The 25,563-nt window shown below is 40.7% G+C and overlaps 1 protein-coding gene across 1 annotated transcript; it reads right to left on the minus strand.

The window, feature by feature from the left end:
* Window positions 1-749: 749 nt before the first annotated feature.
* FOXN1 (forkhead box N1) lies at window positions 750-19,133 on the minus strand. The gene is made up of 8 exons (XM_021550849.4): window positions 18,880-19,133; window positions 16,242-16,715; window positions 14,087-14,197; window positions 10,290-10,417; window positions 9,417-9,513; window positions 4,699-4,906; window positions 3,567-4,094; window positions 750-1,634 (listed from the first exon to the last, which is right to left on the minus strand). Exons 1-8 carry the CDS (start codon window positions 18,997-18,999, stop codon window positions 1,378-1,380), a joined length of 1,923 nt encoding a protein of 640 aa, XP_021406524.2. The 5' UTR covers window positions 19,000-19,133; the 3' UTR covers window positions 750-1,377.
* Between the last annotated feature and the right edge of the window lie 6,430 nt (window positions 19,134-25,563).

Consider the following 25,563-nt stretch of genomic DNA (forward strand, 5'->3'; position numbering starts at 1 on the left):
TCTCCTTTGTTCCAGCCTTGAGAATCCCTCCTTGCTTTCTCGTGCTCTAATTCACCCAAGCTGATTCAAGTTTTAACCTCCTTGGTTTAGTTTGAGTTTACATCATCTGTGAATAGAGATCAGAGAATCCCACAAGGGGTTGGCTTGGAAAGGACCTTGAAGATCACCCAGTGCCACCCCCTGCCATGGCAGGGACACCTTCCTCTGTCCCACATTGTCCCAAGCCCTGTCCAACTTGGCCTTGGCCACTTCCAGGCATGGGGCAGCCACAGCTTCTCCAGGCAACCTGATATTTTTGTGTTTCTAGACTATTTTCTATAGTGCTGTTAAGTTCCTTCTCCAGCTTACTCTGCGTTTATATTGCATCACTTAAACCAAAATGGCTTTATTATATTTTTTTCAATTTTATTCTATTTGTCTACTTTTTTTATTCCAGCTTTGTGGAAAATCAGAGGGAGAAGGTTGTTCCTGAAAAACCTTCTCCCTAAAAGTTTAGCTCACAGTAGGAACCTACTGCAAGATTTGGTTCAGCATCACAAGAAGCCTCACTGGAGGTATCACTTCAAACACAGATGCTCTCTGGATTTGGCCAACTGAAATGTCTCTCTTTTTTTTTTATTACCATTAAAAAAATATGTCTTCATAATTCATGTTCATGTTTAGTTTATGTGGCAAAATATAAGAGGCATAAATGGGAATAATTTCCAGCCAAGTAAAAATTCTACTAAATAGTTTTGTTCTTTTTTATTAAAAAAGCAGAGTTTAAAATTTCTTTTTAAATACAGTAAAACTTTGATATTTTCCACTGAAGTATATTTGTTGCTTTGGTTTAGTCTGTCAGCAGCTTGTCCTTTATCTTCTAATACTTGCAGAATTTTCAGTCCACGTTTACCAAAACCCAGAACTTCTTTCAAGGGGACTATAAATGTTTTAATAGGTAGATTTTATATTTTGAGTGGTCTGTGGTGGATGTTGTTGCCATCAGTGGCTCCAAGAAATAAGTTAAATTGTGTGCTGTGAGTTCTGTGCTCATTTGCAAGCAGCTTTTGTTAAAGAAAAAAAAAAAAAAAAAAAGAAAAGAAAAAAGGTCAAGAATTTGTTTTCCTCTTATTCCTGGAAGACGAAGAAGATGAGTAGCTTGATAAAATGGCGTTGACAAGTTCAGCTGTTAACCATATTCTCTTTAAATAATATTTAATATTTTTTTTCGATTTCTTTTTTAATATCTGTCTGTAGAAAATCATCATAGTAAAGCTACATATCCTGCGGGCAAGTTCTGGAGGAAAAAAAAAAAAACAAAAAACCAAAAAAAACCAAAAAAGATCGAATGGACATTCCCGCACCATCGATGGTCGGGGCGATGTTCGGGGCTGTGCTTCACATCAGGGCGATGGGTTTGGAGCCGGGGTTGCTCAGGTACGAGGGGGACACCGTGTCCAGCTCCATGAAGGCGGAGTAGAGCGTGGTGAGCTGCAGCTCCGGCGCGCCCCCGTGCGCGCTCCCGGGCGCGCCCCCAGGCGCGCTGCCGCCGCTCTCCAGCTGGCAGTGCGAGGGAAAGCACTGCGGGGATGATGAAATGAGGACAAGCGGATCCACGGCCAGGCTGTCGTCTTTCAGCTCCTCCCAAAGGTTCCCTACAATAATAATGAGAATTAAAAAACAAACCCGTGGTGGGTAGCGGATTTGTTGGAATCCTGGATGCTGAGAATTTTCAAATTTTTGTGCTGGAAGACACAGACCCCACAAGAGAACACTGCATTTGATCAGAGGCCGGGAGAAGGTTTCCAAAATGCAATGAGAGAATTGAGATTATGGGTGTGTAGCTTGACTAGAAGTGTGTAATATCACAGGGTGGAAAACTTAAGAGTTTAAGGATTTATATGTGTGTGTGTATATATATATATATATATATATAAATATTTTAAAAGATAAAATATATAAAAAATATATACAGATATACAGCAACATATCTATATCTATATCTATCTATCTCTATCTCTCTATCTCTCTATCTCTATCTCTATCTCTATCTCTATCTATCTCTATCTCTATCTCTATCTCTATCTCTATCTCTATCTCTATCTCTATCTCTATCTCTATCTCTATCTCTATCTCTATCTCTATCTCTATCTCTATCTCTATCTATCTCTATCTATATAATCTATATTTATACCATCTATATCTCTATCTATATCTATATCTACATGTATATATATCCATATCTATATCTATATCTACATGTATATATATCCATATCTCTATCTCTATCTATATCTGTATCTACATGTATATCCATATCCATATCCATATCCATATCCATATCCATATCCATATCTATCTATCTATATCTATATAAATAAGGTAAGATGGAGGTTTCAGGATGGTGGCTGATTGTTCTTCACCTTCTTCTCCATGGGCTTGGGTGGTTTTGTGTAAGAGGATAAAAAAGTCCACATAGTGGACTTTGGGTGGTTGGTTATTGGGTTAAAAGTAAAAATAATTTAGGTGTCATTTCTTAATTGGATAGTTTAACTTTAAAAGCTCTTGTAGAGAAAGAGACTGAGCCATTTTGTAGCTTGTTAGTAGAATGCTGTAGAACTCAGGGCTTGTAAGACTAATATAAATAAGAAATAATAAACATTTGAGCCTGAACACAAAATACCATCTTCAATCCTGACCTTGACAGAGGCAGAAGTTAAAGAATTGACACAGACTGATTCAGATTTCTTTATATTTTCTCTCCATATGTTTCTTTATATTTGCTTTTGCATCATTGTGTTGCAGGAGATGTTGGTTATTAAACATTTGTGTGTAGGTGATCCCAATCTCTTGGGACTGAGGAAGGGAGGTAGTTGTTTAGATGGTTATTATTTGTCTGTCTCCATACATTTAAATCTAGGAGAAAACAGTGTTAACTCAAGAAAATTATTTCTAAAATTCTGTTAGAAATGTATATTTATGAAGAACATAAGAAGACACCTCAGAAAAATGTAATTGTTTGGGGTGTAGATGCCATTGCTGCCTTGGGCAGAGGGAAAAAGCATCCTTTTTAGCAGAGATGTGGAATCAATATTGATAAAGAAAAATGCTAACATGTTAATTCAATCAAATTTACTTCTCCTGGTGCCTTTCACTCCACAATTCTCTTATAACAATGGCACTAAATAGTTGTGCTTGAGTAGCTTTCAGTTGAAAATAGGTCTGAATGTAAAGACCACATTCTAAAAACTGTATTGCAGTATTTAATATCAGCAATTGTAGCCAGGGGAGGAGCAGGAACATTTTTTACATTCCTGGATGCAAATCTGTAGCTTCCTTGGGAAACTTTTAAAAGATTTAATACAAAATTGCATGGGGTTTATATAAAATGTAACCCAGGAAGGTGAGGTTTGTAACAGCGGCGTGGAGATGGGAAAAAAGGGATAGAAATGGATTTTGTGGAGGTTGGAATGGGATGGGGTGGGATGGGATGGGATGGGATGGGATGGGATGGGATGGGATGGGATGGGATGGGATGGGAGATAACAAACCTGACTCTCCAAGCTAAAAACACCTCAAACACTTACCTTGGAGATCAAAATCAGTGAGGGATGGATTCAGAGCATCGATGTCATTGCTGAGGTCTCCCTCCTGCAGCAGCGTGTCCTGCACCGTCCTGGCCGGGGAATGCTCGGGCAGCATCTTCATCCCGCAGCTCGGGGGGCTCTGAGCCGGCACTGGGGAATCCTGAGGGATGCTGGGCTGAGTCCGGAGCTGGCTTTGAGCCTCCCCAGCAGGGAACAGGCTCGGAGGCTCGGGCGTGTGCTGCAGCAGCGCGGTGGGGATTTGGGGGAAGCCCTGGGGGGATGCGTAGCAGCCGGGCTGCTGCCCCCCCAGCAAAGCGGGCAGGGGGCTCTTGGCGTGCAGAGCTGCCGGGGCGTGGATGCCGTGGAATCCCTGCGGGACCCCCGAGGAGAGCGAGGGCTCGCACAAGGGATGGGATTGCGCTGCCATCTGCCTGGAGAGGGAGGCACCCGCGGCGCCCGGCGGGCTGCAGGACGCCAGGGAGGAGCGCAGCTTCTCGCTCTTGTCGCCTATCAGGGTGTCAAGCTCTTCTGGAAAACAAGGGAAAATCCATGGCTGATTTATCCCTGCATATCTTGCAGCAGGAATTGTGGTGTCACTCAGGGAATGGCAAACAGAAGCCTTAGTTCTTATGTATTAAAAGCTCCAAAGCCTGAAAGGTTTTCTTTTAAATTATCGTTGCCAAGTGAGTATGTAATGAATTCCACTTTTAGGTTTAAAGGTTGGATGCTGAGTTAATCTCAGATTTTATTTGATATTTCGTATTTCAGTGTTCTTTTAGTCACAGAGTGGTTTGGATTGGAAGGGATGTTGAAAATCATCTCATTTCACCCCCCTGCTGTGGACAGGAACACCACTCACTACACCAGGTTGCTCCAATCCCCACCCAACCTTGCTTTTTATCTTAAAGTTTAGTGAAATATCAAGAGAGAATATTTTCTTGGTGAATTTGGAAGCACCTACAAAACTAGGTCTACTTTAATTCTGCTTTTAAATTTTTTTACCTGGTTTGCCAACCAGGAAAAATCCTTAAATGCTTTCCTAAATCATGTTTACATTCTCTTACGGATCTTGGTGAAAAGAAAAATTCTGGGGACAACTGTTTGAGAGCTAAAACACCAACAAATGACTGACCTGGCTTTGCCATACTCTTCCTCACAGCAACTGGGTCTTTCCTCTTCCATTTCTGAAGCTCCTCCTGCATCTTGTCAATCTTGGCTGGATTCAGAGCCCACAAACAGCCCTTTCGAGAAGAATTCCCTGACTTGTTCTCAACTTTCTCAAAGCACTTGTTCAAGGATAAGTTATGGCGCACGGAATTCTTCCAACCATCTGGAGCTGTCTGGAGAAACAAACCCAATGTAAGAACAGAACTTCAAGCTAAAAAAGAAAATAAAATTAAAAATGTGTGTATATATATAACTATGTTTTGACTGGTGAGGTTACAAGAAATGCTGTTTAAGTTTGTACCTTCTGCAGTGAGAAACTTGAACGTTAGAGGGAAGCCACAAAAATGTTACAGTCATGTTGTGTGGGAAGAGAGGGATGAGATAAAATAGTAACTGATCTTCTAAGCAAAAAGGTTGTCAGAGACCTGCTGGCTCTGTAAGAGTGACTTTACACATCACAAGAATTAAGTGTGTAAAAATTCGTGTTCTGGAACTAACCAGAAATAGATCAGAATCTATTTTAGAGCACCTAGAAATATTTCCAACTCTTCATTAAAGTACTGTGTGCTACCTGGGCTCAAATTCAGTGTCCAGGCAGACTTCAAAGGGATTTCTCATGCTGCTGTAGGTGTAATTTTTGTGTGCTGGCCAATTACAAACCAAATGGTTTAATCACAAGCCCTCCAGATGAGATTCAGGTTTCCACAGCTGATCACTCATCTCTGCGCTTTGCATTTACTTTTAACTCAGCAGTAGAAGCTGGAAGGTTCTTTAAACTGGATCATTAAAATGATTGTTTTCTTTTTGCCAAGAAATCCTCATATTTTCTTTTAAATTTCTCATAAGAATTGCAGGAAATGAAACAGCTCTCTGAAATGTGGGGAAGTTGTCTGTGGCTATTGATTAATATTCATGGATGCAAATATGTCATCATAACTGTTTGTATCAAGCAGAGAATTATTGAACAGAGAGCACAAGAAATAAATGTGGATTTCCACAGTCTTTTTTTGAATGTTAAAAATTAGAATTTCCCCTGGATTAATTAATTTTTTTTCCCATTTTTACCTTTTATTACTAGGATCTTTCTCTCATAGAAAGCCAGATTTTTGATAGTTTGATAATTTCTTTAATCATTGCCTAGTCCATCAGACTTCTTCTTAGACCATCTTTTATAAATGGATCTGAGCCCATTTTGGCTTTCACCAGGCAGACGGTGAATTTTGAACATACTTTGATGAAATTATTTTATCAGGATTTAATTTTTTGTATATACTTTTATAAGGAATGTAAAACCTGTTGTTTTGTAGCTTGTAAAGAACTATTGTGTGGATTAAGGCATGAAAAGCCTTATTGATGAGACGAGGGTCAAATTTAATATTAACTTTCTTCATTAAGGTGTGGGATTAAATACACACTATTTACTAAAAGAGAAACTATTTTTCCCTGCAGAGCATCAGAGCTTCTTCCATTTCAGCCCACCTGATGTCAGCATTTCACTATCCTGTGTCATGGGTGAGACAACACAAATTGTAACAGGAAGAGAAGAGAAGAGAAGAGAAGAGAAGAGAAGAGAAGAGAAGAGAAGAGAAGAGAAGAGAAGAGAAGAGAAGAGAAGAGAAGAGAAGAGAAGAGAAGAGAAGAGAAGAGAAGAGAAGAGAAGAGACCTCAAACCTTTAAAACCTTTTCTGCCACAGGGTCATACTAAACACAACAAATCAATTTTTTCTCCCTTGCAGATAATATTCAAATAACTTCCTGGTAGTTCAAAAAGTGAATAAAACTGTTCCTCCCAGGTAAGTTGTGTATTCAGCTTCTGAGCAAGCTGACCTGGAAGAAGATTCCTGTTTCTTGCCCTGCACACAGACTCCCCACAGCCCTGTGTACCTAGACAGGATAATTGGTGTTTCTGCTCAGATGGGAGTGGCACGGGCTTCTCAGAAGTTTTCAGAACGTGTGGGGGTGTAAATTAGGATTTGGTTTTAGAAACTGTACAAGCAAAAAGAACATGGATTGATTTTGGAGGCTGCTGCCGGGAGCTGAGCCGGTTCTTGTGTTAAATTTGGGATTGCTGAGGTGTGAGAATTCATTTGCCCAGGTAGGGCTTAACACACTGAGTGTGTTAAGAGAAAAAAACACCAGTTTTTTAAAGCAGGTCTGATTGTTAAATGAACAAACTTTTGCTGCTGGTGTTGCTCTTGAGAAGCTGGAATCTCCAGGCTGATTTTGGCAACCACTGCCTTCAGCATGGTGGGGATGCAAGTGCAGAATCCTAAATCAGCTGGGGAATCCCAGAATCATGGAGGTGGGAAAAGCCCTCTGAGGTCACCGAGTCCAGCCACTGACACTGCCAAGGCCACCACCAATCCATGTCCCCAGGTGCCACATCTACAACAACACCTGAGCACTTCCCTCACACCACTGGCCCTTCTGCCCCCTTGGCCCACTGGCAAGAACTCCAATTAAAAAAGATTTAAGCTTTCTGTTAGACTCACTAATCACTACAGAACAAAAAAAAAAAAAAAAAAAAAGAAAGAAAAGAAAAGAGAAAATTATTGTCCAGCCCCACTGATCCTGACCAGCTCTTGAAGTTTAAAGAGTTCAGTGATCTTGCAAAACCCTTTCTCTTTAAATCTAGGTCTCAAGAGAAGGGAGAGGTACATCAAAGACTAATTCAACTTTAGCTGTGTAGATTTTTTTTTTTAAGGACGTAGGAGTTGGATTGCTCTGTTTCAACTAGAAATGAGATTGTTGCATCATAGAAACTAAATTTGCTGTGGCAGCGAATCCCAGTTAATTTGACTCAGCTTGTCATGTCTCCCAGCAAGGCTCTGTGTGCACTTGCTTTCTTTTTCTCTCCAACCTAAATTGCTTCCCCTCTCCCTGTTGTATCCTGCTTTTTAGTGAGGGGTATCAGCAGCAAAATGTTCTTTCCTGATTTTTATGTGATTTTATTTTGATGAAGACTCTCCAAAAGCAGGAAATATGGAGGATATTAATTTTTGCCATATTTTGGTAATTCTCTGCTGTAAAGACCAGAGGCAGACAGGGATTGATGGCTGTAAATGTAATACCTGAGTGCTCATTCTCCCCTGGTTATTTTAAGGACATTACAGTCAAATAAATTTGGTGGCATTTGCAAATAAAATGCAAAAATAAAGCTGCTACAAAATAGGGAATGCTTGGGTAGTACCCCCTGCACTATTCTTTTCCTAAAGCAGTAACCTCATTCTCATCAGTTTTAAAATAAATTTAAAAAAAAGACATGAGGTTCTGAAAAACCAGGAAGGACCAGGATGGTGACACCTGGCAGAGCCACAGTCCTGGGTCTGAGGGATTCTGCCCATGCTGGCAGCAGCAGCATTTGGTTTAAAGCTGCTGATTAATTTTATCATCAATTGTGTTGTGAGACAACAGAGAATTCATTTCAGTTTGATCTGATGAATAAACATGCCTGTAAAATTTATCAGTAATATTCCCACCTCTCTGACTGAAACTCTTACTATTTTCCTGTGGATTCCACTAGGATTTCTAATGGTTGATTTCTTTATTTTTTTTTCTCACTTCTCTTGCTTGTAACAAATGATGGAGTAGTTAGTGATTCCTTTGGAAGGGAGTAGAGCAGTGTGGATCCTGACAGTTCTTCCTTTGTGATAATGTGTATTTTTCTCTGATTGCTGACACATTAAATCTTCTTTTTTTTTTTTTTTGTATGCTGTATTTGTCCTCAGTGTCCAAAACCACTGCAGAATTGTATTGGAACGTTTATATTTTATTATTCTCAGTGTTCCTTTATTACAAATATTTGAACTGCCTTGCTGTGGCTGTTTTAAATTTGCCTTGATTCTTGCAGGGCTATTTGGACGTAGGAAACAGGACACACTCACTGGCTTTATTTTCATTTTTGGGTCTTGCTCACAGCTGAGCTCACCCACTGTGGACTTCAGTGAGGTGAAGAATCAGCAGTAAAAAAAGCCCTGAGTGGAGCAGCACTTGATGATTCCATTACAGCTCTTTCAAAAATCTTAACTAATCCTCCTGCTCTTGGATCCCTGTGCTGACTGAGCACTTCCCAGTGCCATTCCAGGGGTGAGGAGCCATTCCCTCCTAGCAGGGATCCAAATTTCAGCAGTGCTGCTGCAAACCATCCACCCTTTCCCTCCCCAGCTCACCGTGTCATTATCAGCTTAGTGCCATTATCACCCATGACATTTTCCTTTGTACAGGGCATGCACGGGATGCTGTTGCCCAAGATGAATATCCCAGCTCCAGGATGGAGTGAAATAAGCTGGAATCCTCTGCTTCCACACCAGTCTGGTGGCAGAGGAAGCTACAAGACCAGTTCTGCCTCTATTTGAGATCTGAGAGGAAGCAGTGAATGTGTTTTTAAAATGATTTACCCTTTTTATGGGCTGCTGGTGACGAATGGTCACTGTTGCCCACCCAAGCTCACAGCTGGAACAGTTCTTAATATCTTTTTGAGTTAAATATGACCACATTTCACATTTCTGCCTAGATGCAAAAGGCTGGGTAACTTGTGATCATGAGAGTATGGAGTGTGCAATTGATTTGGTATTAATCTCCTAAGAAATAATCTCTTTTCATAGCTGGAATCCCATCCCTTATTCCCTCTGCTGACACATAAGCTTAGAGGGAGATTCCCCTCCCCATCCCTGTGGAACTCACCTTAAAGTAAGGGAAATGTTCCGTCATGAAATTGTAAATCTCACTGACTGGCAAACTCCCTGTCTTGCTGTTTTTGAGAGCCATGAAGATCAGGATGCTTTAGGGAGACAAAAAAAAAGCATTTTAGCCTCTTCTGCCTGACTCCTCACAGCCAAAAATAGATCATTTTTTGCACTGTGTGTAATGACTCTGACTTTCACTGCCATAGCACAAATAGAAAGATGATTTTATGTTTCCACTCTGTTGTTTACAACAATCTCCTGAACTCCTACAGGTAATTCTCCAAGCTCATCTAGAAGGTCCAACCTGGGTTTAAAATAGAAGAACACAGAAAGTAGAATCAAGACCTTCAAATCCTGCTGGTGTGTAATTACTGAAGGTTTTGTTTGAGTGCTTTAAATGGTGGAGGCCACAAAGAGAATCAAACTGACAGTGGTAGAGTGATCATTAAAATTTGTCTGATCCACTTTGGGGGCTAAACTGCCATAGCTGATATGTTTTTAAGGCATTTCCTTGTTGATGTAACTGGGGAAAATAATTTTTAATACAGAATAGACAACTCAGTAGCACCAGTCTTGTGCTGATGAAATTCGCAACACTTAAAATTTTGCATTAGAGAAACATCTCACTTTTTGGTTTTTTTTTTCCTTTGGGGAGTGACCAAGACTGTTCCCCTGCTTTACAACACTTAATTTCTCTGTGCCTTGGCTGGCCCCAGAGTCTGGAACGTTTTGTGATCCCCAGGGACAGGACAGAACACCCCGGGAACAAGACAAATAGAGAGAACGTGTTGTTGCAAACGATGCTGGAAACAGGCCAGGGGTGAACAGGGTATTTCCTGTAAGCTGAGGGCTTGGAAAAAGATTGGATTACCTGTAGGAGTAGATGGGTTTGGGGAACAGAGGCTGCTGAGATTCTTGGCTGCTCTGAGGAGCAATCCTTTGGTAGGGGTAGTGCGAGGAAGCGATGTAAGTCACGGGGTAGCTGCCTCCTGAGGGGTACTGGGGGGACAGCAGAAATGTTATTTCCTTTAGCAACAAGCTCCCAAAAATATTCCCTAATAACAGCATTATTTCTGAGGATATTGTATGGCAAAAAGTATTTTCTTCTTTACTGCCTGCTATGTGAAAAGCATGAGGAGCTGTGTCCTATTAATTGTCCTCAGATAATTCTTAATTTTCTAGCCCTAGAGCTTATCTCCCTCCAGCCATCTCATTTGAAGTATTTCAGCCTGCTCAGCCTCCCCTGGACATGCACACAAAGAATGAATGATGTCATTTTATTGACATTAAAACCCCAAACCACCAGAATAAAAAACTTCAATGTTCACATTAAAAAAAACATCTGAGGAAGTAAAGCTGCTAAAAATGAAGGAAGAAACAGGGAGGTTTTGCCTGAGCCTTATTTGGGTTTGTGTGCTATTTTTTTCTTGCTTTTTTCTTTAGGTGGAGAGGGTACAGAAAGGCAAAAATTGAGAGCATATAATATTTGCTCCTAAGGGAACGGTATCCCAAAATCTCTGTTAAAATTTTTGTTACTGTGCAAAGCAGGGAAAAAAACAACAAACAACAACAACTTTACTGGATGCACCAGAATATATTTAAGATTAATGTATTATTCTGGAATAAGTCAGTGATGTCATTCCAGGGGTCAGGAGAGCAGCACATGAGACATTTTTGAGGTGGTTTCATGCTGCCTGTCTTGTGCTGAAGCTGTTGGGCTGTTCCCTGTCTGTTCCTTTCACAGTTAAATCCAAGGAAAAAACTTCTCCACAGGGCAAGGAGTTCATGTGCTGTTAACCACCACCTCAAGTGACTTTTCCACTCCATTTTCTCTAACAGCAACTGAAAAGAATCGCCAGGACCCCTAAAATCAGACGATATTGATGCCACTCTTGCCTTTGCCCTGGGAGCAGCACAGAAGCTCCCTGAGGAATGCTGCCCTGCAGATCTCTAAGCCTGTCCCAAGACACACCACAGTGATGGGATCACCAGGATAAAAAACCAGGTGAAAGATGAGATGATCCCCACAGACAGCCTGGATTGCACCAGAGTTTCTATAGATTTGTTCTCAATACTTTTTTTAACACAGCACTTGCTCTTTTTTCTTTTCTGAATATTCCATCTTTTTCTTCTTCAAATCACATTTAAACCTGCTGCAAAGAGACTTTCAGGAGCAAAGGAATGTGATGCAGTTTAGGTAAGATAACATCAGCTGGCTCTGTGAGGGCTCTGTGCAAGAGGAATTTCTGCCTCTTCCAGATAAATCTTTCCAGATGCCAGGGGTGAGGACATGGCCAAAATTAGGAGTCCTGTCACATGCTATTAAAAAATCCACCTGGATGCCTTCCCTGGTACTCAAAGGTTGCTGAGCCCTGTCCTGATGTTTCACTGCTCAGCTCCAGCAGTCCTGTGCCATGAGGTTTGTGTGGTTCCTCTTACAAATACTCTCAAGACTCATTGGAAAAAAATCCCTTGGACATCTTACTTTCTAATTCTAATTCCTTTATTTTTTTTGGATCAATAGTTTTGATTGCTCTTGGTCTTTGTCCCCTTAAAACAGCAAAAGATTCACAGTTTATTTATTTATTCTGTACTCTGAATAATTAATGTCATTTTCTCTGTAATTTTATGCTGCCTGTTTGCTTTTATCTTTCGAACACTGAACTGTCTGAAATGGAATGTGGAAAACCAGACTGAATAGACTCAGTTGTTTGCATGGTGAAAGAAATGAAATGTACATAATTAATCATGTCTTGCCTTGTTAAACCAAATATTGGGCACAATTAGAGTCTCCACAGCAGCTGTGAACTAACTTTTGTGTGCAGTGTGGTGCTCCCTGCCTTGTGCACTGGCTGCAGAATTTCCCCCAAAACTAGAAAACCCGGCAATTCCTACAATAATTCTGATTTTTATTGGTCTGGCTGGCTCTTTGAAAGGAAACAACCCTAAGATAGGGCTCGTTTTGATGTCAGCATGAAAGGCCAGACCTGGGCGTTTTATTTCTGTTTTATTGGTCCCATGAGTCCTTTTTGAGGAAGGGAGGCTGGGGAATGGGCTGGAATGACAGGCTGGAGCTGGTTTGACAGTCTCCCATGGCATGAAAGGTGTTTTATGGTGGGTGGGTGAGTGACTCCAGCCAGTGTCTGCAGCTCATTCGGGTCAAGAATCACTCATTTTTTCTTCTGAGTCACCAGGTTTGTTGTGTCCAGCAAAGGGGAAGGTGAGGCTGTTTTATCATCTGGACAAAATTAATGAAGGGGCTGAATCCCTCTCATCCCTCTAATGAAAACTGAGGCTCAGGTGGAACAAACTTCACTCCAGGGCCCGTTCTCCAGAGTGGAACTTCCTTGGAGTGATTGAACTTGCACTGCCCCATTCCAGTTGGAAATGTAAAGAGTTAATAATGGGGCTGCTCCATGCAGGAGAGCTTATTCCACTTTTCTCAGCTGCATCTCAGCTCTTTTCATTTTCCAGCGTGTGATCAGGGCACAGGGATAGCAATTCTACCTATTTTACCTATTTTTAAAATTTATTTTTTAAAAAATTTATTTTTATTTTATTCCTGAGCAGTAGAACACGTTGTCAGACCTTTTCTGTATTAACATTAAGCACAGGTAGTGAAAAGTCTGACAGAAACCTGCTGCACTTCAGAGATTTGTCCCAGTGCCAGCCTGCAGGTGGATGGAGGATTTTCCTCTTGGTGCCTGTTGGGTCTTGCCTGGCAGCTCCCAGGAGTTTTAAATCTGGAGCTTTTTGGAATGTGATCAGTATAGAAACAGCACTGGCATCAAATCAGCAGGGACAGGGGAAAGGTGCCTGCTGCAGAATGGATATAGTAATTAAGAATATTCCGTGAATTCACAAGTTAAGTGAGGTTTCTGCACACAAAAATGGCATTTTTATAGTGGGTGACATATATGGAGCTGTGATATATCCACAATAGTTTATATCTGCAACAGAGCTTTTTTTTTGGCACCATTTTGGGACCATTTTCTTCTAAAATAACAATAATGGATTTGTAAGTCAGGATGGCAGTGCAATATCACATTTCCTTTTATTTTATTTAAATTATATTTATATTTATTTTTATTTTATTTAAATTATATTTATATTTATTTTTATTTTAGTCAATTATGCTTCAGCTGAATGATTTTTCTCTGGGGATGATGTAAGAGGCAAAAGGTTCCAGAAAAGATGTGTGTGCCATCAAGCACAAGGAAAGTGAACATCATTTTGCTGTTCCAATTTTACTTTAAAATATTTTTCTATGTTTCATCTGAATTTCAACAATCTATTTAGGGCTTTTTTTTTTTTCCCTGAAGTTAAAGCATAGTTAATTAAAATCCTGAAATATCAAGAGTTATATTAATAATTTTGTCTCCAAAGCAAATTTTCTTGGGTGTAAATGTGAAAATATAAATATGCAGTACTAAGTTTTTTGTACAAGTTTTGGGGTTTTTTTCCTTCTTTTTCTTAATGACCACCTTAAATTGCATTTAGCTCTGTTTCTTTTTAGATCTTATCCTCATCAACTGAACGTAGGCATATAAACACGGCCCTGCAAACCCACAAATTTAGATATTTTTAAATCCTTTGAAAAAAAATTCTTATTACCACAATTTTTGTACCATTTGAGTGCTAAAAATCCAGGGATTTTGGTGCACTGACCTGATGGAAAGGGTGTGAGGAGCAATACATCTGCTGCACCTGGGGCTGGTAGCAATACAAACCAGGCTGCCCTTCCTGGGGGGATGTCCTGAGCTTCATGTCTGAATCCTGCTGCAAAACAGGCAAGGAAGGAGTAATTAGAGAAAAGAGCTGAATTTGTTCATATAAATAGGATCATTCTGTTAGTCACTGTCTGGATTTGCCTTCATTATGTTGACTTTTTGGGGGCTTGTGTTTTAGTAAGGGTTATAGACTATATATAAATAAATAAAAATATAAATAAATATATATAAAATAGAAGTTGGTTTATGTTTTAATGGTGCAAATCTGAGGATGAGCCATCCCTGGAATCGGCCAAGGCCAGGTTGGAGCACCCTGGGACAGTGGAAGATGTCCCTGCCATGGCAGGAGGTGACACTGGATAATCTTGAAGGTCCCTTCCAAGCCAACCCACCCCTAGATTCCACGGAGACATGAACCAACTCCTGCATTTCCATAATTACAACTTGAAAAAAAGGAGCTCCCAGGCCACATTCCATGCAAGGAGCAATTCAGAGAACATCAGGCTCTGTTTATATTCTTAATTTTTTGCTCCCTGCACACACAAACCACACACTCCAGCTTTTTATTCCTGAGTGTGCACAAGTGTCTCCCTCGTTTTTCATTCTCCCTGATTTTATCTTGCTGGCTGGAAGTGCTTCCAGCTGCCTCTGGAATTTTGGCATTAGCTGGAGGATGAGGTCTGTAATGTACAGGAAAGAGGTGGCAGAGGAAAAATCACACTGGGCTGGCTACTGGGTTCAGCCAAGATGCAGGAAACATGTAAAAATGGAGGAATTCGGTGAGAAACTTGTTTTTTTTCAAGAATCCAATAGCATTTATCCTTCTACTTTAAAACATGGCCACCTTTTATGGCATTTTAGTCTGTCTAAAAATATAAATAAATAAATAAATATACACACACATTATTTCTTATAGATAGTTTATATATCATGCATGTAATATATCTAATAAATATAAAAACATTCAGTCTTTTTATGTTATGTTATTAGAAGCACAAATTAGACTTGGTTTGACATTCACTACTAATAAATATCAGGGTTACCTTGGTGACCACCAGATGAAGAGTTTCAGAAATCCCAACTTTCCAGCAGCATGGAAGTGATTTAAAAGGGGGAAGTTGGGTGCTGGCAGGACCCAACAGGGAGTAGCTACACCTGCTTGTAAAGGGCTCCTACAGTGCTGCCCTTGCATCCTGCAGCCCAGGGATTTGGGAAGAAAATGGGAACTTTTGGTTTTTTCGCCAGCTGCTCATAGGTTTTGCAGCACTGAGGTCCTCTGACCTAGATGAGTGTTTATCCAGGAAATAAGAGATTTAGATCAATTTCCTCCTTAACCTGGATGGCTTCAATCCCCAGGTATGTTCCCTGACAACATCTCTCCATTCCCTGCTCTTAATCCAATTAAGAATTTTTTTTTTTTAAACTCCTCTTTCATTTGGTAGCCCTGAATTCTTCCTCTCCCAGGCATTTAGAACCAGCTCAGGGCTCTCCTTTGGCAGGTGGAGTTGTTCTTTTTGGCTGCAGGAGATGATCAAGATACTCTTTACACCTTGGATCACAGCAGAGATATTGTGGAGATATTGGAGGGTAATTTAATTTGCTTTTCAGGGATCTCTGCTGCCTAGTATTGAAATTAGCCCAGGTAACTTTGCACGGCACATATAAATGTCAGAGCTGATATTTATTTTTGGTGGCACTGATGTCTTAGAGTTTTCTCTTCTATTTGCACGGAGAAAAGTGTGGAGGTGTTGGACCAAATCTGCTCCATCCTCATGCCTGAAAACACTGTTTTGTGAACCTTTGTCTCTAGAAAACCCCAGCTGATGACAAATCTTGTTGTCAGGGAGCATTTGGATATTTGGGATATCTGTACCCCGTCTGATGGAAAACCACTTATCTTTATGCATCTTTCTGAGGATCGTTTGGGGAAAAGACCATAAAACAGAATTTGGACAAATAAACACGGATACGTCTAAATCTGCTTCTCCGATAAACGCTAAACGCCAACATAGCCACACTCTAACAAGAAAACACTTCCAAAAGCCCATTTTTACCGCTGAAAACAGGGAAAACAACAACAAACCCCCACTGACCATGCCCTGGGCGCCGTGCTCCTGCCCCGTGCCGCTGTACTGCAGGCCGGCGCACCACGGCTGCTCCGCGGAGAGGTTTGGGACGTGGCTGGGAAAGGCCCCCGGCTCCTCAGCCGGCGCCGGGAGCCCCTGGAAGCCGTCGAGGCTCCGGCGGCTCTGGAAGGGAGCAGCTCCGGGCGGCAGAGCCTGCGGCGGCTCCTGGAAGCCATCCTCGCTCAGCTGCCTCCTGTAGGGGTGGAAGGGGCTCCTGCCGCTCCCGAGGAAGCGCTCGTAGCTGCCGGCCGCGCTCTCCTCGTAGCTGCAGCGCCGCAGTTTCTCGGTGCCGAAGGACGCCCGGAGCTTGCTCCTGCCGCACGGGAGGCCCGGGCCGCGCTCCCGGCGCGGGGAAGCGGGGCTGGCGCTGCCGGAGGATGCCGAGCGCGGCCGCCCCGGGCCGGCCTCCGCCTCCGAGGGGTGGCTGCAGCCGCGCTCATCCTGCGGGGCACAGGGACGGTTGCTTATTGAAATTGGAGCGAATATGTGACTGTTTTCTATGTTTATGTTTATGTTTATGTTTATGTTTATGTTTATGTTTATGTTTATATTTATATTTATATTTATAGTTATAGTTATAGTTATAGTTATAGTTATAGTTATAGTTATAGTTATATTTATATTTCTAGTTATATTTATATTTCTAGTTATATATATATATATATATCTATAGTTATATAGTTATAGTTATATTTTGTATTTATATTTATATTTATATTTATATTTATATTTATATTTATATTTATATTTATGTTTATATTTATATTTATATTTATATTCATAGTTATAGTTATAGTTATAGTTATACTTATAGTTATAGTTATAGTTATACCTATATTTATATTTATATTCATATTTATAGAAATTTTAAAGTATAAAATTAATATTTTAATCGCCTCAAAAGCCGTGATGAAACGTTGATATTTATTTATTAATATAATTTTTATTTATTTAGTAATATATATTTATTATATAAATAGAATATTTATTTATTTATATAAACGCATTTTATAATTTTTATTTGTTTATTAATATAAAATTTAAAATATAAAATATATTTTAAAGTATAAAATTTATATTTTAATCGCCTTAAAAGCTGTGATGAAATATTGATATTTTTTTATTAATATAATTTATATTTATTTATTAATATCTATTTATTATATAAATAGAATATTTATTTATTTATATGAATGCATTTTATAAATATAATTTTTATTTATTAATATAGATTTTAAAATATAAAATTTATTTTAAAGTATAAAATTTGTATTTTAATCGCCTCAAAAGCTGTGATAAAAAGTTGATATTTATTTATATATTTATATATTTCAATTAATTAATTAATTAATATAAATTTATTGGCACTCACAGATTGGTTTAGAGTAGAAAGGCACCATTTAATATAGGTAATAGGCATTGGGGAAATACTATGAACATGTAACACGTAATGTACCATATAAAAGATAGAAAATCACCATTTAATATAGGTAATAGGCATGGGGAAAAACTGTAAACATGTAACATGTAATGTACCATATAAAAGATAGAAAAGCACCATTTAATATAGGTAATAGGCATTGGGAAGAACTGTAACCATGTAACACGTAATGTCCCATATAAAAGACAGCAGCAGCCCTGGGCGGGGAGAGCAGAAGCAGTCGGGGTCAGAGAGGATGTCAGGGTGTGTGTGTGCCTCTGCCTGAGCTGTGAGCAAACCACAGCAGCCCCAGGAGAAAATCTTTTTGATAACTTGCAATAAACTGCCTTGAGACCAAACAAGAGACTGCTGAGTTTTCTTTGGAAGCTCGGCTTGGAGGAGAGACTTTTCCACCACACGGAGCCACCCTGAAGTAGGGATTGCCCCGGCAAGGAATGTGATAAGTGCAAGTCTTGTCGCCTGCAAGTTTAGTCAAATAAGCTTGATCTCATGCCCTGATGGGCTTCCAAGCTGCAGATTTGTTGGTGGTTACATCACTTCCCTTCATTAAGGTGGCCACACTCATTTGGAGGCACGAGATGGGCAGACACTCCAACCTTCCTGTCTCATCTCCTCCCCTCCCTCCTGCACTGCAGCAAGGAGAGAGCAGCAGCTGCTGAAGTGCTCTTTAATCTGGAGGGGAAAGGCTGGAGCAGGGCTGCAGTCTGCATCCTGGCACTGAAAATATGCATATTTCCCCTGACATCAGGCACGAGTAATTAGTGGAAGCCTTTGAGAGGACACACATCAGGCAGGAGCAGGGTGCTGTGCTCAGGGAAGGGGAAATGGAATGTCCTGTGCTCCACAAAAAGGCAGACCAGATGATTGAGGGCTCCCTTCCCTCCTTCCCTCTCCAAATCTGAGAAATCCCACAAGGGAAATCAGGATAAATCCACTTCTTTCTGCAGTGGAACACAGCACAGCTTTCCCAGTCATTTTTAGGAATGCAACAGAACATTTAGCTGGAGTTGAAGATTAGCTGAGCAGGATAACTCGGGTTTCTGCCCTTAGGAATAAAACATCCAGGATTTGCTTTGTCACCAGTAGGTTTGGTGAGATTCAGCAGGAGCTGAATGCTGATTCTGATCATGAAGGAAGAGAACAGGCCTGGGCCAGTTTACTCACACACTGCTGAACTGGGGATATTGAATCCCCCTGTGCCTTCATCAGGTCCTGCTGGTCCCTTTCCAGAGTGTCCGAAGGAGAAAATTTAATATTGGACTGGTCCTGGAGTAGCGAAACCATCACCAAACCCCACGTCAGGCAGAAACCCTGTCAAGGCAAAAATCAAATTACAATAAGCACTTTTTAAAACTTGAACTGTGAAACAAGCCCCTTGTTGGGTGCAGGTGACTGCACAGCCTTGGATCTGCAGCTGGAGCCATCCTGAGGAATTCCTGATACAGTGGGATTATTTTTTAGCTCTTAAAGAAATGTTCCGTAGATGCAATTCCAATGAAGATGTGGTGCGGGGTTTCTATGGATTCACCACACAATTTTTATAAAAATAAGCACTTTCTTTGTTTTCTCTAGGATCATAAATGAATGAAAATGCATTGTTTTGGGGTTATGCAAATTTAGGAATATCACTTTATCGAGAGACTGGGATATAAATGCACTCCTGTTGTTTTCAGAAGGACTATATTAAAAAAAAGGATATTTTTCTATCATTACTCAGACTAGTGGTTACAACACACTTATATATTCACTTTTGTTTTTTATTAGTCCCAATCCCTTCAGCCTTTCTGTTCTGTTTTGCATGACTTAAATGTATCTGAGATATGTAAATAACTTCATCATTCCATCCCTGTTTTTTGTTAGTTGTATCTCCTCTCAAGTTCCCAATCTTTGGTCTTTGGATATAGGAGCCATATCTGATGGTGTTCTTTGGATTAAAAGGGAAAATTTTAATCTTCAGGTCTTTTGTTTTCCTTGTTCACTGTAACCTTAGAGTAAAACAAAAGTAGAACATGCAACCTTTTATGTCATGCACCAAGTTTGTAGCTACATGAAGCTGTTCATTCTCAAAATTTCGATTTCAGGTGAACAAATCAGGGGAAGAAAAAGCCACTTTAAAACAAGAGTTATCTGCCAGGTCTTTGCCATGTGCTAAAATAGCTGTTAGGTAAATATCTAAGGGGTTTGTTAGGTTTGCTTAACAAAGACATATCACATAAAAATGTGGAAACCTTTTTTTGCCTTTATAGTTCAAAGAGAAATCTGTATTTATGATGAGTAAGACTGCACTGCCCGGGGCGGATGGAGCACAATGGGGCTTGGAAATCAAGCAGGAGACCTGTGGTAGTACATCAGGGAAAAAAAAAAATGATGTGAGATGGAGTTCAGAAATGTCTCAGGCTCTTCTCCCAGTGGCTTAACTGGAGGCTGATGAGGAGAGAGATTCCTGATCTTGAAAGAAGCAGGTGGGAAAACCGAGCTGGGAAAGGTATGTGAGTGTCTATTTGTAATTTTTAAGTGTTCCACACTGGCTGCCCTCCCAGTGCTGCTTCCCCACTTATCTTCAGGTTATACAAAACTGTCTCTGACCTCTCTTTTATACTGCAATTTTTCAGCCCAGCTGCCTCATTTGTGGTCTGGAGCATTAGGGTTTTATTAAAAGCCTTTGCACAGGTACAGCTCTTGCCTGGTGGCTTCTGCATTGTGGGAAAATTTTCACAAATCCTTTCTGGAAGCAAAGCAAATTTGTCAGGGTTGTTTGGAAAATCAATACAAAAGGTCCAGAAAAAACAAATCATTCTTGTCCCCTCTGAGACTTTTGCCAGGTTCTGTTGATGAATTGCACTTTGTTAGGAAAGGAGGAGTCTTAGTCACATTTTAGACTATGAAAATTTCCCCCTGTGTAGGGAAGCTGTTTTCTTTTTATTAAATGAGAAGCAGCCATAGGGAAAGAACTTTTCTTTTTGTTACTGTTAAAGGAGAACAGTAAAAAAAATACTTAAACAGCAACAGTGTTGGGCTGATAATCTGTATTCAGTGGTGGTTACTGAATGTCTTTGTCAAGAATCCATTCTGGAGGCTCTCCCATATGGGGATAAATCCCAAGGCCAGAATCCCAGTGCTGCTTTCAGTTTTCACACTGGCACCAGCAGCTCAGTAAGAGCTCCAGGTTCTCCTCATCCTGGAACACTGTGGATATGTCTTGCTGTGAGAGAAAAACCTCTGGCCATGTACTTCTGATTTTCATTTTATTCTTGGAGTCCAAACATCTCACTTCAAAAGCCATTACCAACTCCAGTCTCGCTGATGTGTCTCACAGCAGGTTGCAAATGCAGATCAGTTTAAGCTGCCAAATCGACACACTGAAAAATCTTTTTGCTGTCACTGTTCATTAAATCTTTTTAAAATATTCCTTAGAGACACTCTATTTTGTTAAAAGAACATATAACAAAAAACCAACCAACAAACAAAAACCCACAAAACAAGCCAACAACAAAAAAGCCCAAACCAAAACAAAAACCAACTCAAAACCACTTTGCATTGTTAATATAGATTTTAGCAAATAGAAATCACAACAGTCACTGACAAATCTTCTTAAGGAGCAGAAATTACAGCCAGGGGAGGTTGCCAATAATCAGGATAACAATAAATCATTTGCAACAAACTGTTCCTGGGAGACAGAGCTTAAGGAAGTTGTGGGTTGCCTGGATGTAGGATGTGCTAAAGCAAACAATGATGCTTTGATTTGGAAAGAGGTATCTGATTATCCCAGATGCAGCTGGAACCATTTCATGTCACTCGGGCTGCTGTAAATGTTGCGTGACCACGCAGGCTCCTGTGATAAGATAACTACCTCTAAAATAAGAAAAGAGTGAGAAAGTGTAACCTCAGCTGGCTGTTGGGGTAAGCAAGGCAGCAGCAGCTGATCTATTAGCTCTGCATGACTGAGCCCCGTGGCAGAAATCCATGGCTGGAACAATCCTTGGGTTTGTGTCTCCTCTGCCTCTCGCAGCCACCTGAGCTCACTGGAGGCTGCTGTGAGTGCTTTCTGCAGCCCTTGGGGCTGCCATTGCTTTTCACAAGAGCTGTTTGGATGTTGTCCAGTTCCAAATCCATCCTCTGAGCCTGCTTTAGGCAGCTCCTTGGGTTTGAATGTTGTCCAGTTCCAAATCCATCCTCTGAGCCTGCTTTAGGCACCTCCCTGGGCTCGGGCTGACACCAGCTTGTGTGACCTGTTCACATCCCTGCCCAAAACCCTAAATCATCCTGTTCACATCCCTGCCCAAAACCCTAAATCATCCTTTTCTTCTCCACATCACACTGATGTTTCCCAAATAACTCTGTGGGATCTTTTATCCCCGCCCCCCCCCCCCCCCCGCTCAAGTCTTTATGTAAAAAGGAGCCACGAGGTTTCAGAATCCCGTTTTTCCTTTTTACAGTTAAAAATCCATCACATGTTGTGGATCTCAGATTCAGTCAAAGAAAAAGACTGAGAGTTTCTAGCCAGGCAAAAAGCCTGGGAAAGTGCTGGGAAAGAATGTAAATAATTCTTTATCTCTCTTGTTGTTCACATTGTTTATAGTTAAGTTCTATCACTGTGTGTCAAGCACTGTACACCAATGGTGTCAGTTGTTTTCACTTCAAAACCAATGGAGTTATTTTCATTTCAGAACCAATGGATTTGGTCCTTGTGGAGCTCTGTATAAAAGAGCAGTGTATTTTGAATAAATCAGAGTTTTACTCTCACAGCCTTCTGAGTCAGAGTCTTCTCATTCCCATCCTGCCTCGACAGTGACAACACGTCAGTCAATGATGTCTTGTGGCAAATATCACAGAAGTGCCCAGAATGTTGTGACTAACACTTGTCATGGAGACAGGAATATTCTACACATAATTAATTATGGAAAACGTTCAGAAAAGGGATTTGCTAATAAGAATCAGGAGTTTTTTTAAAGGCTTTTAACAAATTCAAGACTTTTCTAAGGTTGTTTCTGCCAGGTTAACACTGGAAGTTGTGCTGGCTCATCAAAGCTGTCACTGCTTTGTTCATCCCTGACATTCCTGTCACTGAGGCTTGCCCTGCTTTTAGGAGACATTTTCAGGAACAGGATTGGAACCTGCACAGCCCAGCACTAAACTCTGGTTTGGCTACATGAATTCCTCACTGCTTCCTTGCTCCTCTTTACAGGATGTATTGGTTCTTGATTACAGGATACTCAAATAACTTTACAGAGCTTCTAAGGACTGTAATTTCTTTTCTTCTGGATTTAAATCTGCCAGTGAATTTCTTTAATTTAACGGTGCTATTTTTGTTTTCTTATTCAAGGGTTCTGAGCTCAATTCTCTCACAGTTAGCTCTGACTGCTGCCCATAATTTGCTACCTCTGGATATTTAGATATTTATTTACATTTTGCACATTTAGAAAAAAATAAGGTTAATGTGACAATCAAGGATGAGTGAAGAAAATTTGCAATTGTAAGACCCTTTCTGCATCCAGTGACATGGGATGTCAGCTGCCAGCTAAGTAGTAAAGTACTGAATTCCTGGGAGAGAAGGATGCCATTTTTAATTAAATCATTCCTGAACTATCAGGGTTTGTTCATTAAGGGCTACCTGTAGGCAAGGCTGAATACCAGGTGAGCACTGTGGACTAATTGCCACCATGTCCAGTTGAGCTGTCCAGCAGGAGTGGTTGGGAACTCTGGAACATCCAGGTGCCTCCTGGATGAGGTGGGGAGAGTGTTTGCAGCAGGTTTTCATCTGCTCTAGGAACACATTTATAAAAAAAACCCTATAAGTCTCTGTAAAAACAAACCCTCAAAAGGCATTTATCTCAAATTTATTTTATGGGGAAAAAGAAGTTTTTAGAGGCAGAACCAGGATTTTTTGTTTTTGTTTTCTGCATTGCAGAAAATACACAGGTGATGTTTCACTCTGGTGTTTGGTCCAGGTTCCCATCCTTACATCAGCATTTTAGTTTTCCTTCTTATATTTTATCCTGCAACTTTTACTTCTGACACCAACAGTGAGGACAGAGGGCCATGTCTGTCCCTGCAGAGAACTTCGGGAATTAATACATTTTTCTTATTTTCCCAATATTCTTCCTGAATGAAACGTAATCATTTCTCATTCTGAAGCCATTCCACACCTTAGATTATACTGCAGCCCTTTTGTGAAGGATTTTTAGTTTTGCTGACACCTTTCTGGGATGGAAAGGCCAAAACGACCTGTGATGTTTAAGATGTAGGCTCAACGTGGTGGTTGCTCTCCAAGCACACAGAAATTCCCTCAGAATAGAGAAAAGCAGATTATAGGGTTTCTTCTCAGCTTCATTGCAGGTCCTGTTTGTTCTGGGAATGGATTTTACCTCTAGTTCTAAAGTATTAATTGATGCAGAAGTAGAAAGCCTGACAAAAATTCACACATTGTGGCTGAAATAACACTGTAAGGACTTCCCTGTTTCTTATAGACTGGGCAGACTCATCATCTGGGAAGTTATAAATAGAGAAAAGTCCCTCACAGGTGCTGAACTTGAATAATTAGCCCAGCAAAGAGGGAACTCAGCCCTGAACAGAAACCAGGCATGGAAAAATGTAGCTGAGAAGGTGACTGAATTTGTCAGCTTGGTTTTCCCCTCACCTTTTTCCTCCTTATCCTAAACACTGAAACACCTTTCCAACTCCACCAGTTAATCTGTAAAATAGATGTCAACTCTCCCTACCAGCCCTGCCACTCTGGCAGTATTTTCAAACCCAATCCTTTGCATACCCTGTGCTGCTTTCTGGATGAATGGATCTGCTGCTTCCTGAAGGAGGGGTGTGAAATTTCTTTGCTTTATTGTAGACATCTGAGCATGAAGTCAGACCCGGTTCCAAGGGCTGGGAGCAGTTAATATGATACAGAAACTCTGTGATTCTGGCATGAATAACCAGCTGGGTTGGCAGGAAAAACCAGCACGGGAGATAACGGCGTTCATTGATGGCAGCAAATCTGTAACTGAATTCTCTGGGCTCAATTCAGAATTTTGGGTCTGGGGAGTGCCAGCGAGGAGATACCACAAATAGAGCAAAGCTATCAACACAACCATGTGACTTAGAAAACAATTCCTAGGAAGGAGAAAGGCAGCTACAGCCAATAAATGGGATGGGAGATAAGGAGGTGCCTCCTTTGGCTCAGAAATTCATCACCTGCAGAGTGCTGAGAGCTGGGAGAACACAGCAGGGAGTGAGCACTTTGTCCTTCCCCAGGCATCCCTGCACCTGGGCTTCACTCTTACCTTTTTTACAGCCCTGTTTCACACCATCATTTGTGAGCTTCAGTGTCTCTTTCTCCTATAATTATGTGTTCTGTCTCCCACGTATTCCTTCATCCATCCTTTCCTTTCCTCTCCCTGCAATGACATCTGGGTCACTTTACTTTCTTCTACCACATTATAAAGTCTTTTAATGTATTCCAATGTATCCCTTTCCTTTCTGTGGCTATTTTGGTTCCTAATTTCCACAGCAGTTTATGGGCTATCCACATTATTTTCTGTATCCACAGCATTATTTTTTTTTAGAGCCCACCACTACATTTGAAGGAAAAGGCAAATACCAGCTGGTTTTAAAACCAGATGATAAGAGTGGACATCGGTTAACATTTCCAAAAATGTGAGGAGCACGGAATGATCTCATAAATAATGTGGGTCAGGGATTGTCAGCTCCTCCAGAGCCAAAACACAACAAGCTGTGGCCCTGCTCCTAGCTGCTTGTGCGTAATAAAAGATGAATAATGAGCAGCTGTTGCCATGAATTACCTATTGATACCTCAAGGGCTCCGAGTGCCACGATGCACCCCACTCATCCTCTCTG

The sequence above is a fragment of the Lonchura striata genome, chromosome 19, assembly GCF_050655825.1.
Source record: "Lonchura striata isolate lonStrDom1 chromosome 19, ASM5065582v1, whole genome shotgun sequence".
Classification (NCBI taxonomy): domain Eukaryota; kingdom Metazoa; phylum Chordata; class Aves; order Passeriformes; family Estrildidae; genus Lonchura; species Lonchura striata.

Excerpts from the sequence above, each read along its gene's own strand:
- FOXN1 (XM_021550849.4), bottom strand. The coding sequence starts at position 18,999 with ATGGTTTCGCTACTCCAGGACCAGTCCAATATTAAATTTTCTCCTTCG. Across the intron at positions 10,418-14,086 it reads CCTCACACCCTTTCCATCAG|TACCCCTCAGGAGGCAGCTA; the intron begins GTCAGTGCACCA and ends CTGTCCCCCCAG. Across the intron at positions 9,514-10,289 it reads AAACCCATCTACTCCTACAG|CATCCTGATCTTCATGGCTC; the intron begins GTAATCCAATCT and ends GTCTCCCTAAAG.